General features: G+C 35.5%; 1 protein-coding gene across 3 annotated transcripts in view; it reads left to right on the top strand.

Moving 5' to 3' along the window:
- Nucleotides 1–14165, top strand: part of PALS1 (protein associated with LIN7 1, MAGUK p55 family member) — a 107458-nt gene that overhangs the window by 30595 nt on the left and 62698 nt on the right. The window contains exons 2-3 of one of the 3 annotated variants that reach the window (XM_059058399.2): nucleotides 580–660; nucleotides 8006–8536. In XM_059058399.2, the coding sequence (XP_058914382.1) occupies nucleotides 8170–8536 (367 nt within the window). In that variant the 5' untranslated portion in view covers nucleotides 580–660; nucleotides 8006–8169. The remainder of the gene's footprint in view (nucleotides 1–579; nucleotides 661–8005; nucleotides 8537–14165) is intronic. The other 2 variants (XM_059058400.2, XM_067028310.1) reach the window with 2 other exon arrangements.

The following is a 14165-nucleotide window of genomic DNA, read 5'->3' as shown; positions in this document are numbered from 1 at the left end:
TTGTGTATTTGCTTTTTATTATCTTTTACCCTATCAAAATGTAATCTCCCATTAGGACAGGATCCTCTATCTTGGTCTTCAATGTAGCATCAGCATTCCCCCCTCTGAATTAACTGTGGTTCTTGTCTGTCATATTCTTTTTGAATCTTTTTGGATCCTAAACTTCTCATTTTCTTGGCTTTATGAAACTATTTATAAGGTTTAAAATGGATCCATAAGTTGTAGTTAAAACAAAGAAAAAAAACCAAGAACTGCATTTTTGTTTGAGCCTAACGTAGAGATTAAAAAAGAGTCATTAAAAATAATCTACAAAATGGTGTTGTGCTTTTTTAAAAAGCTTTTAAACCAGTTATGTTTACCTCTTTCTTATCATTGACTTCAGGTAATTTATATTGATTTTAATTGATGTTCATTAGAGATGGGTGTGTGTATGTTTTTATTGCTTTATACTGAGAAATCCTAGTCATCTGAAAACAGAATTGGATATCATATTGAATTAACTTTTCTCTCCCATTCCCTCCCTCTAAAAGACACTACAGACTTTTACACTTGATTAATTGTTTCTTTTCTGTTTTACAGAGTAAGAAAGTTAGTCTGAGTTCTGTGAAAAATCAGAGAAGAACTAAGGATAGTAAACAAGGACTTTCCAATTTGCATAATGTAAGTTCTTTTCACTATTCTTGGCCTGAATTTTGTGTTAGCTGACAAAGCTGTTTCTATGGAAACAAATAGTGCAACTTCTTAGAATGTCAGAGGAATGCTGATCACTTAAAATGAGACTTCCCAGCTGCTGGTCAAAGTGCATTACTCCTGGGAGAAGGGGAGGAAGGATGAATTGAAAAAAAAATCTAGAGTTCTAAATGCTAATGTAGACCGACTGTGTTTATGCATATGAAGTATATGTTTTACATATCCCTTTGCCTAAAAGTTAGGATGCTGATTATGTAGAAACTGGTCTTCCTGCTAACTGTTCATGTTTCCCAGCTCTCACACAAATGGTTTTGTTTCTTGGTGTGGAGTTTTCAGTGGGCCTATATCCCTCAGGCTATTTCAGGCCCCCCAGTCTCAATCATTTGTACTTATTGAAGCTTATTTAGCTTCTTTTAACCCCCTTCTTCTATATTCAATTCACATAAGCAGAGCCCTTTCTCTCCGACTAGTTCAAAGTTAGCATTGAAATAGCTTTGGCCTGTGAGCCTGAAAATTCATTTTCTTCTTTTGTGGAATGTGTAAAGAGTTTTGCTTTGTTTTTAAAATTTTTCTTTTTTTTTTCCCATGGGGGTGTGGGTATAAGCTGGGACTTTGATTAGGGTTTGAAATGTGGGCCTTTGAGGCATTTTAAAAACAATTTATTTATAATTAGAGGATTGAGATGAGAGGAATACTCTTAGGGCCAGCAGCTTGTAACTACATTATCTGCATAAGTCAGTCTTTTATTTACATATAAGGAAGTAATTCACTAGTTCAGTCATTTACCAGCCTCCAAATTGTCAAACAAAGGACTGTAGGGGTTTTTTCTTTTTTTTTTTTCCAAGAGTGACAGAATAATTCTTTTGGACTGGTTCTCTTTCATTGTTTATTGTTATGTGATGACTACATAAATGAGCTAGAATATTCATGGCTTGCCTGTTTAAAAATTATAATGATCTTTAACTCTAAAACTGTGGGGCACAGCATAATGTTTCTTTGATTCTGGAAGAATCTGTCATGGACCTCATGAATTAACTTGTGAGCATTATGAAGTCTTTCGGAGTGTTAGTATGGTGAGATCATTATTTAACTGGGGTGATCTGGAAAAATTTCTTGAAGGAGTAGTGATTTGTGGTAGATCTTGAAAGCAGAAGATGAAAGGAAAAGCAGTTCTTATTTCTTAGTTCGTAAGACATTTGGGAAGGAAGAGAAAGATATGGGATAGGCAGGCACAAATGAGGAAGCTAACTTAGAAGGCTTGTACAGGAAAGTAGTAAAAGATACAGTTAGAAAGTTTGGATTTACCTTGTGAGTTTGGACTCTATTCTCTAGGCAATATGAAAGCCATGAGATGTTCTGAACACAGGAGTAATTTGCTCATATGGTTAATTAGGCGTTTATCCCTTAACTAGTTATCACAGCTATAGAGATCAATAAGACAGATCCTTGCTGATTAGATCATTTACCTATATGACGTACAATCACCTTGAAATTGTGTCTAAAACTAAACCCGTAATGCCCTTTAATTTATCTCCCTTTCTATCTAATTCTTCTCTTGAATTCTCCATCTTAGTTAATGACATTGCTGTCCATCTAGTGACCCAAAGATAGTGGCCATGAAGTCACACTGCCTGGGTTCATATTCTGAAGCCTCCAGTTTGCTTGCTCTTATACTAGGCAGTGTCACAGATCCAGAGATGGGTTGACATGGTTCCTGACTTCCAAGCGTTTCTTGTCTGGTGGGGCAGACAGACAGAGATACAAATAGCTGTAGTCGAGTTTGATCAGAGATGTGATAGGGATTGTGGGATTTCAGAGGAGGCACATATCCAGTTTGGGAAATTACGGAAATCCAGAGGAGGATGTATTTGAGCTGAGACTTTTAAAAGGAAAATAGGCAAGGATTAGATCCTAGGCAGTCTGGTTCTGGAGCCTGTACTCTTAAACATTGTGCAGTCTTGGGTAACTGGGTAGATATAGTGGCATTGATTAGAATTGAGAATGGAGGAAAAGGATCAAGGAGAATAGAGGGGATTAAAGGGAAATATGAGTTTAATTATGGACACGACACATTAATTTCTAGATCTCTGTGAGACATTTTGGTAGATGGGCAGGGATCCTGTCTCTGTAGCCCTAGTACCTAGCCAGGGGTAAGTGCTCAACTAAATTTATGTTCAGATCACCCCTTTTTTCTAAATCTTTGATGGCTTTCTTACTGCCTTGAGATTAAGGACTTATATTTAAGACCTTTCATAAGTTGGACCCAGTCAAATTTTCTAGCCAGTATTCTCTTACACAAACTGACTGCTATAGTTCAACTAGCCTTGTTTGTAGTTTTCCCATACCTTTTATTTTTCTGTCTTTAGTTCATATGGCCTCTTTCTTTTTCCTTCATCCTGTCTTCAAGGCCTACTTCAGTCCCCATTCCTCATTTATAAAACAGGCATATTTGGACCTACTTTTAGAGTTTTAGTGAGGATTAAATGAATGTATACTGTGTGAAGTGCTTACAGTAGTGTCTGACATAGAATTATGTGCTCAGTAAATGTTGTAGTTGTTGTTACTACTACTACTACTACTTCTACTGTTACTACTTCCTTCTCTTCTTTTTGCCCTGCTATATGAAATATAGACACCAAGTTTTAGGAATTCTGTAACCTACATGCTTCTTTTTCTTTTTTTTTTTTTTTGCGGTACGCTGGCATCTCACTGTTGTGGCCTCTCCTACTGCGGAGCACAGGCTCCAGACGTGCAGGCCCAGCGGCCATGGCTCACGGGCCCAGCCGCTCCATGGCATGTGGGATCCTCCCGGACCAGGGCACAAACCCGCGTCCCCTGCATCGGCAGGCAGACCCCCAACCACTGCGCCACCAGGGAAGCCCCTACATGCTTCTTTAATATAACTTTTCTTCATTCTCACTATCTTAAATTAGTTCAGGACCCCATTTCTTTCTTTCTTTCTTTCTTTCTTTTTTTTTTTTTTGGCTGCATTGGATCTTCGTTGCTGTGTGTTGGTTTTTTCTAGTTGTGGCGAGCGGGGGCTACTCTTCCTTGTGGTGCACGGGCTTCTCACTGCGGTGGCTTCTCCTGCGGTGGACCACAGGCTGTAGGCACATGGGCTTCAGTAGTTGTGGCACGTGGGCTCTAGAGTGCAGGCTCAGTAGTGTGGTGCATGTGCTTAGTTGCTCCACGGCCTGTGGGATCTTCCCAGACCAGGGCTCGAACCCGTGTCCCCTGCGTTGGCAGGCGGATTCTCAACCACTGCGCCACCAGGGAAGCCCAGGACCCCATTTCTTACAGTTGCCCTCAAACTGGTCTCATTGCCACCCTTCAGTCTATCCTCTAGTCTTCTACCAGAGTGATATTTCTCTAAAAGTAAGTGTGATCGTGTTAGTCCCTGCTTTAAATCCTATGATGATTCTTACTTCTTTCAGGATAAAGGTCAAAGTTTTCATCTGTTACTCTTCTCCATCTGGCCCCCTGCTTGCCTTTCTAGTTTTATCATTATTCATGTATGACATGCTCCCATTGTCCCATCCAGCCATTTTGCATTCCATTCTACTTTATGCAAGTGCCATATTCTCACGCTCTTCCTTCCTTTTGGTCTTGTGTTTCCCTCTGCCTGGAACAGACTGTTCTATCTGGCTAATTTTTAGTTGTTTTTTGAAATGCTGCTGGAGGAAATGTGTCCTTATGTTTTGAGGGTTTGCGATGACTATCACAGACTAAATTTTAGAGCCCATCATCTGAATTTATAACATTTCTAAGTTCAGTTGAACGAATACTTAATGGACATTTCCTATATGACATGTATTGTGTTAAGTACAGGGAAGGTATAAAAATAAGACATGAATGACCCGTTTTTAACAAATTTAGAATCTAATGAGGAGAAATCAACTGGGAAGAATAATCATTCATTTTCTTTGCTGTCTCTCCCAGTGGACTATGAACACTCTAAGGGAGATGACCAAAATGGATATTTACGTGAATTAATATCAGGTTGCAGAAATTTTTCTGAGGGTAAAAGACTAGATCCAGATAGACAAGCATGATTATATTCCAAGCATGAAAACTCTGACTGAGATCACCTGACCTAGTTTCTCTTGCATGATTGTAATTTCCACCTCCATGATTTAGTACAGTGAATATGGACACAATCTTATAATTTTTAAGCTAAGTTTTAATTTCAGATCATAATTTTTGTAGACTAGCATATATATGAATAAAAAATACTCATGATTAAATTTGATTTTTAATATCCCATAAATGTTGTAAGTAGAGAGTGTTGAGAGTTTTAATTTTCTGGAAGTACATATACTCCTAAATTTTTAAAATTAAAATTAAACATAGCACTACAGTAACTCCTACATAAATTTCTGCTTACTTGTAATGAAAATATTAAATAAGATAAATTTGCATTTGCCTATAATCAATATTATAAAACAAGAATTATCTAACATAATTTTTTTACAATTAAATTTATTTATTTGTTTTCTTTTTTTTTTTTTTTTTTTAACATCTTTATTGGAGTATAATTGTTTTACAATAGTGTGTTAGTTTTCCCTCTACAACAAACTAAATCAGTTATACATACACACATGCTCCCACATCTCCTCCCTCTTGCATCACCCTCTCTCCCACCCTCCCTATCCCACCCCCCCAGGTGGTCACACAGCACAGAGGTGATCTCCCTGTGCTATGCAGCAGCTTCCCACCAGCTATCTAATTTACATTTGATAGTGTATATATGTCCCTGCCATTCCCCCACTTCGTCACAGCCCACCCCTCCCCCTCCCCATATCCTCAAGTCCATGCTCGAGTGAGTCTGTGTTTTATTCCCGTCCTACCACTAACCTCTTCATGACATTTTTTTCCCTTAGAGTCCATATATATGTGTTAGCATACGGTATTTGTTTTTCTCCTTCTGACTTACTTCACTCTGTATGACAGACTCCAGGTCCATCCACCTCATTATAAATAACTCAGTTTCATTTCTTTTTATGGCTGAGTAATATTCCATTGTATATATGTGCCACATCTTCTTTATCCATTCATCTGTTGATGGACACTTAGGTTGCTTCCATGTCCTGGCTATTGTAAATAGAGCTGCAATGAACATTTTGGTACATGAGTCTTTCTGAATTATAGTTTTCTCAGGGTATATTCCCAGTAGTGGGATTGCTGGGTCGTATGGTAGTTCTATTTGTAGTTTTTTAAGGAACCTCCATACTGTTCTCCATAGCGGCTGTATCAATTTACATTCCCACCAGCAGTGCAAGAGGGTCTGCGTTGGGTCTTCGTTGCTGTGCACGGGCTTTCTCTGGTTGCAGCGAGCGGGGGCTACTCTTTGTTGCAGTGCACGGGCTTCTCACTGCATGGCTTCTCTTATTGTGGAGCCTGGGCTCTAGGCTCGTGAGCTTCAGTAGTTGCAGCACGCAGGCTCAGTAGTTGTGGCTTGTGGGCTCTAGAGCACAGACTCAGCTGTGGCACACTGGCTTAGTTGCTCCGCAGGCATGTGGGATCTTCCCAGACCAGGGCTTGAACCTGTGTCCCCTGCGTTGGCAGGCGGATTCTTAACCACTGTGCCACCAGAGAAGTCCCTATCTAATATAATTCTAATAGCTCTCGTTTTAATGAAAAAGAAGGCAATTTAATGATAAATAAGGTATTTCTATGTAGATCGCATAATTGTAAAAAAACAGAGAGCTATAATTTGGATGGAAGACAGAAAAATCTACCAAAATTCTTGTGAAAATGTAATTCTAGTGTCTCATGTAGCTTGCATCTATTTTCCTGATTATTGGTCTAGTGGTTTTCCTGGTAGTCTAGGTGGGTTTGTGTTAAGCAGTCTGTGAAAAGATGTTTGCTTGAGAGAAGATTGGCTGGCATTAGGAATATTGTCTGAAAACTCAGCTTTTGCTTAGTTGGCATGTTCTCTAACCAACCTATTAACTGGAGTGCTACTCAACTCAAGGAGGTAGTAGGTTTATTATTGTAAATATTTTTAAAGTCTTGAGCAAAAGAAGACTAATTAGATTTAATGTGTGGGTTTGCACATACATAAACAATCTGCCTATTTATGCCCAAGAAATGGCTTGATGAAAAGCCATTGTCATCCTGTAAAATATTTTTCTTGTCTAAAATATGTTGAAGGTTTTTTAAAATAGGAGAATCAAATTAATACTAAGAATTAATATAAGTATAAATAGTTTTTAGTTCTAAAACTTTATCTCATTTAAAACTCAGAACAGGGGACTTCCCTGGTGGTCTGGTCGTTAAGACTTCGCCTTCCAATGCAGGGTGTGCGGGTTCAATTCCTGGTTGGGGAGCTACCCACATGCCTCGTGGCCAAAAAACCAAAACATAAAACAAGCAATATTGTAACAAATTCAATAAAAGACTTTAAAAACGGTCCACATCAAAAAAATCTTAAAAGAAAAAAAAACAACTCAGAACAATTCTATGAATAAATTTTCCAAAGGAATCTAAGGTTCAGAGAGAGAAACTAGTCTTAAATCATAAAGCTAGAGGAAGTAGCAGAGCCAGAATTAAAATTCAGTCTTCTGGTCTCCAAGTCCAGTATGTTCTTGTTTGCTGTATAGTATGACTTTAAAACATTTTTGAGTGATAACAGATACTACCGTTTTCTCTAAATGAATCCTCGTAAGGAATTAACCCTAATTCTTTTTTTACTGCCACCAGTTATAAAGACTGATAACTGACATAGTCTTTTTCTCACTTAGGTAGTTTTATCCTGAAGATGCCTTAGCTGCTAATTAAAATTTCTTTTTCATTGGGTATCTTCTTCATCTCATAAACTCCTAAAAGTGAATTGTCTCCCCCAGTGCTGCCTTTATGTCGAGTCAACAACATGGCTTGCTGTATGCTAGGTTCTTTAGCAGTTAACTAGGAAGGGATTTCAATCTCATGTATATTAATTGAGCATAAAGGATTGTGTTGAGACAACTGTAAAGATGATTAAAATACCTTTACACCTTAAATATCTCATTCTCTACTAAACTAGTACCCAGAACCTTATTTTCTTGCTGTGCTAAACTTTCTAATACATCATTTTTCTTAGCTGTAAAATTAAACAGTATACTTGAGAGGGTACTTTTTTTTTCTTGAAACACCTTGTTTTCCTCAGATCTATAAAATGAAAGGAAAATATTTATATAGCAAGATAATATTATATACTTATGAGATATTTTCTATATTGTGTAGAGATAAGAGATTGGAAGTAGACTATGTAAAAAAAAAAAATCTACTTTTATATTGTAATTCTTATACTTTTTTCCCCCATCTTTCCCCTTAGATTTCCTTCATGGATACATTTTCATAGCATTATTATGTGATGTGAGAAGTTTTTTTTTTTTTTTTTTTTTTGAAGTAACATGGATTTTATACTACAGAATCAAGAGATTGGCTTTATAGGAAAAATTGAATTATAAAAAGTGGTACGGGTTTTTATAGATAACCATGACAACATCCCATATGAATGGGCATGTTACTGAGGAATCAGACAACGAAGTAAAAAATGTTGATCTTGCATCACCAGAGGAACATCAGAAGCACCGAGAGATGGCTGTTGACTGCCCTGGAGATTTGGGCACCAGGATGATGCCAGTACGTCGAAGTGCACAGTTGGAACGTATTCGGCAACAACAGGAGGACATGAGGCGTAGGCGAGAGGAAGAAGGGAAAAAACAGGAACTTGACCTTAATTCTTCCATGAGACTTAAGAAACTAGCGCAAATTCCTCCAAAAACTGGAATAGATAACCCTATATTTGATACAGAGGAAGGAATTATCTTAGAAAGTCCTCATTATGCTGTGAAAATATTAGGTAAGTAAAAACAGTAGAATAATAGAAAATGTTTTGCTTTTTTCTCTTGCCTTAACATAAGTGTGTGTAGGAAAGAGGAGGGATATAAGAGAATGTAAGTAATAGCAATTTGAATTCAGACCAAGATCAGTTCCTTTCTTGGAAAGGCCATATGACCATTGTTTACTGTTAGCCATGTAGAGCTAAAGCACATATCCTGAATGTTCAGTCACTACAACATAATTTTTATATCTAATCTTTGAATTAAAAATTTCTGTATGAGGCCTAACTTTTAAAGCCTTGAAATTCACATTTTGTTTCAAACTCACTTTTATATCAAAATTACTGAAAAGTAGTTTTCAGATTTTGAATTTCTGATTTCCTTAAGGTTTGTAAAATAGTAATAAAATTAATATATGTAGCTTAACATTGATTTGATTTTCTTTAATTAATGGCTGTTAATGAGAAGAACTGGTGCTATTCCTATGGCGTAATACACATAAAACATGGCTTAAAAGTCCCTATACTAACTATTCCCAAATTTCATTTTGTGAAGAGAACAAAAAAACTAGTGCCATGAGATATAATAGATATAAATAAAAAAGAATTCTGTGATCAAATAAATTTTGAGAACACTAGGTTAAATAAGTTAAACAGCTTCTTATTACAGTACTTCTTGTAGCCTTTAGAATCTAATAGGCATTATGAATCTATAAGAGAAATTGATGTCAAATGTGTGTTTCCAAACTTAAAATATTTCATAATTGAACTTACTGCCCTCTCTTCCCTACACACACACAGGAGAGATTCCTGAACTACTGTCAGTGGTATACATTAACTTGTGTTCCCTTAAAACCAGGCTAACTAAAAGGAAGTATTTTATTTCTTAGTGGTTTATTATTTATAAATGTGAAAAGAGAGACACTTCACTTTTCTATGGAAGGAGAGGGTTTTCATTGTTGTTGTTTTGCCATTTATTTAAGTGTCTATTGAATCCTGTACTAGATGCTGTAGCAAACAGCTTTCTGTTTAGTACCCACAGAAGTCCTGTTAACAGGTCTCTGTAATATCCATTACAGAAAAAGAAATTGAACCTCAGTTAAATCACTTGTGTAAGACTCCATGCTAAGTGGTAGGGCCAAGTTTGAATTTGCCTAATCTGGATATGCAGTTGATGTACTGCAAAGAACAGAGGGTTTGAGTGGATACTGATATCCAGCCTTCTCTTCACTCACTAGACCAGAGCTTTGGCTACCAAGAGTGGAACACCTTTTTCTGATTTACTCAAAGGTATCATATGTACTCTCTCTCTGTATATAGTATACCATATATATTAAATCTATGTATATAAAGGTACCATATATATATATATGGTACACCATATATATATATATGGTATATATACCATACATACTAAATCTAGTCTAGAACAGTTTCTACTTTATCACAACATCTGCTTCTTTGCTATACATTTACTAAGGATCCACATTTCTTGACAGAAAGCAGTGTGCACACTTCTCCATGGCTTAAGAAGTCGTGTGTTCAGTCATAGTGAAGTCTGCTAAATGTGAAAGGCATTATAGTGAAAACAGAAAGATTACATATTTTTAAAAATACATTTATGTGAAAGAATTTTATGCTCTTTTTTCCTAAGAGTTTTGTTAGAGTAAAATTATTTCATTCCCAACTGCCTTTTATTGGCCTTCATCTCCTACCACTCCATTATTTTTTATTAAAATATTCTGTAAATATTCTCTGTGACTTGGAGAAAGCTTACATTGTAACATATCCAACCCGATCCTGGTTTGAGTCTTCTGGGTTTCTGTTTAAATTTCTTTAAGATTAATGTATTTGTCCATTTGCTTTAATTATATCAGGCATAAAAGTCCATCTAATAGACAATATTCGTGTAATCTCCATGAGGAAACAAATACAGCTTAAGCCAGATTCACTTAGGGAATATTTATTTATTTATTTATTTATTTATTTATTTATTTATTTATTTATTTATTTATTTTGTGTTATGCGGGCCTCTCACTGTCGTGACCTCTCCCATTGCGGAGCACAGGCTCTGGACGCGCAGGCTCAGCGGCCATGGCTCACGGGCCTAGCCACTCTGCGGCATGTGGGATCTTCCCGGACCGGGGCACGAACCTGTGTCCCCTGCATCGGCAGGCGGACTCTCAACCACTGCACCACCAGGGAAGCCCTTTATTTATTTTTTCACCTAACCACAGAAAATTGAAGACCATTTCTCTGAAATTTTTTGCTTTTTCCTATTTTTGTATGCTGCTTGGTTAATTTTTCTACAACTATAGATTAAGGCACAGATATATTTTCTTCCAACTTGCAATCCAGTGTGGTTGTAAAAATTATCTTTGTGCAATCTTTGAACATAAGGCTGTTTAACATATTTTATTTTAAAGTAATTTGAAATGTAGTACCAGGTATCTGTAAGTCATTTCTTGGTTAGGAGAATATTTCATATTTTGAGAAATAAGTGATAGATTTATTTTTAATACACTCAACACAAATGTGTTAAGTGTAGGAAACATGAAAAGTTATCATAAGTTATAAGGTTGTTATTGTCAGTCAAATCTTCAGTTTTTGGATATACTCAGTTTTAAGTTTTCATTTTAAAATGAAGTATATTAGCTTTGTATCAGACATTTTTTTTCCTGTTTATAATTTGCTAACACATCAGACTACAACAGTACTCCCTTAAAGTTGTGAGTCTTCTTGCCAGTGTTTTGATTAATACACACATGCCAGGAGACAACTTCTCAGCCTTTTTCACAGCCAGAAACAGCAACCTTGTTTTAAATGAGGGAAGGATGGGGCAACTGATTTATTTCTTTGAGAGGGAGCCTTCAGTTTCCAATTGATACATCATCATTTATCTGTGAGTAGAGGAAATTCTCCTTAAAGAATTGAAAATGTGATTGGAAAGGTTAGATACTTTAATTATCTGGGTGGTGGTTTTTAATGAACGTATTTGTAAATTTGGCACTGTATAATAATAAAAATGCAGGGATGGAATTAATAGAAGATATTCAGAAAGGATAAACTGAATTTTCTTGTTTAAAAGCAGTTAGAATCTTATTGAAAATTAGGAAATAGTGATGTGGAAATTTCAAATGAATAATTAATATTAGTAGTATAAATTATAAGAATTTTGATATATTAGGGAGGCTTTCCTTAAAATTGGCACGAGTTATTCAAACTTGCTTTGCTACAAATACAATGTCATTGTCTTGTTCTCTTTCATAAGTAAAGCAGGCTACCTTGGAAGACAAATTCTGAGAAAAGAGCAGAATGCAGGTTGGATGAGGTAGAGTAGGATCATCTTCAGATGTCTTTAGATTATAGATTTCACTGTTTGATTTTTATAGTCAAAGATAAGTAATTTTGGGCCAGGATTGTGGACAAGTAAATATAGTAGACAGAATATTTAAAGGGAAAAAATTAGGAAACATTGCTATCTATCATGGATGTCACTGTATGATTATCACACTTTTGAAGAGACCTTAGGGAAGGCACACACACCCACCCATCACACAGCCATGGTGTGCTATCTGTTTTGTGGCTAATAAGGAGATTCTTGAAATTTGTGATTAGGGGCTTTCTGATTTACACCAGATGCTACTGGTGTTAAGAAAAAATAAAAAAGACACACCAAGGGGAAGAAAACTAGGATGAATAAAATATTTTTGTAATATTAATAATACCTAATGTTTCAGTCTTTATTAGTATCTACATATTTTTTGCCAGGTGTCTCTGAATATTCAGACTTTTAAGTCAAGAGTATTCTTGTGTTTGATGTTATAAAATAAAATATTTCTTCCACATTTGTTTCTGATGTTATTTGACTTTTGTTTGACCGTGGGAAATGCTGGAATTTTGCTGGATTGTGATAAAATTTTTTTAAGATTGGCTTTTAAAATAAAGTTTATTTAAAGGCAACAAACAAAATTCCAGTGCCAATAAACCTTGAGTTCATATGTTTCTGAGAAGTTAATTATTCTTGCTATTAAATTTTTGCTCAACTGCTATAGATATTTCCAAACTTTATTAGCCATTCTTTGAGAATTTTTTTTTCTGGAAGTGAAATGATTAGACCTATTGGTATTATGTTTAATGTTTAAAATGTTAGGACATTTGACAATTTTTTGATTTGTTCAGATTGCTAAAATTAGAACTAACCTAAAATAAAGATTAAAAAATTCATTAGAATATGTGTATAGTCATGTAATGTTTGGTTATTAAATATGCATAATGCTACTGAAAAATAATTAACTGCTATACCATTTAGTCTTTGACACAATGTGTCAAAACTTCATTCCACCTATTAAGTATTAATAGGTTTTAACTTTTTCTCCTTACGAAGACTTGCATCATTATATGTTCAGAAATGCATAATGTCATTACATATTGGTACAGGGATGCCTGGAGTCAAATGTAGAATTTAAATACTTTTTACCTTCACTTGCTATTGACCTTTGACAAGTTACTTAAGTTTCCTGAGCCTCAGTTTCTGTATTTTCTTGAAGACCAAGTGAAAACACATATATAAACATGTTGCACATTTTAAGTTTGACTAAAATTTAACTTTTGTAAGGACCAGAAGCTACCAGAGATCATCTAACCTTTTAGTCCATGAAATTAGTTTGTGGATCTTAACCAGTAATTTTTAATTTCATTTTTAAAAATAACAGCTTTACTATGCCATAAAATTCACTCTTTTAAAGTGTACAATTCATGAGTTTTTAGTACATTCACAAGATTGTGCAGCCATCACCATTATGTAGAGTGTTTCCATTACCTCAGAAAGAAACTCTGGACCCATAAGCATTCACTCTCTATTCTCTCCTCTCCCTAAATCCTGACCACCCTAATCTACTTTCTGTGTATTTGTTTATTTGGAACATTTCATCTAACTGAATCATACAGTATGTGGCTTTTTGTGACTGGTTTCTTTTCACATAGCATAATGTCTTCAGGGTTCATCTGTGTTGTAGTATGAACCATTACTTCATTCCTTTTTTATGGCTGAATAATATTCCACTGTATGGAAATACCATGTTTTGTTTATCCATTCATCTGTTGGTGGAATGTTTAGGTAGTTTCTACCTTTTAGCTATTGTGAATAGTGCTGTTACAAATATTCACATATAATTTTTTGTTTAAACATCTGTTTTCAATTCTTTGGAGTATATAACTAGGAGTGGAATTGCTGGATCAAATGGTAATTGTGTTTTAACTTATTGAGGAACTGCCATATTTTCCCCAGTACCTGCACTATTTTACCTTTTCATCAGCAGCATGAGAGGGTTCCAGTTTCGCTACATTCTTGCTTCTATTTGTTATTATATCAATATGTCTTTTTAATTTTAGCCATCCTATCAACCAGTAATTTTTTTAGGAACTAGAAAAAAATAGAAGATATTAAGGTATATTATATTGCATGTAAGTATTTATAAATTTTTTTTTCAAATAGGGATGTATATACTGGGTTGAGAAATTTAAAAATACACATTTTTAATGGATCACTAACGAAAGTTTGAGAAATAATATCCAAGTCAAACCCACTCATTTTATAGAAAGGCCCAGAGACTTGAGATGGATTTTCCAGTGATACATATTGCAGCTA

The sequence above is a fragment of the Kogia breviceps genome, chromosome 3 (genome assembly GCF_026419965.1).
Source record: "Kogia breviceps isolate mKogBre1 chromosome 3, mKogBre1 haplotype 1, whole genome shotgun sequence".
Lineage (NCBI taxonomy): Eukaryota > Metazoa > Chordata > Mammalia > Artiodactyla > Physeteridae > Kogia > Kogia breviceps.
This window is presented reverse-complemented; position numbering and strand designations above follow the sequence as displayed.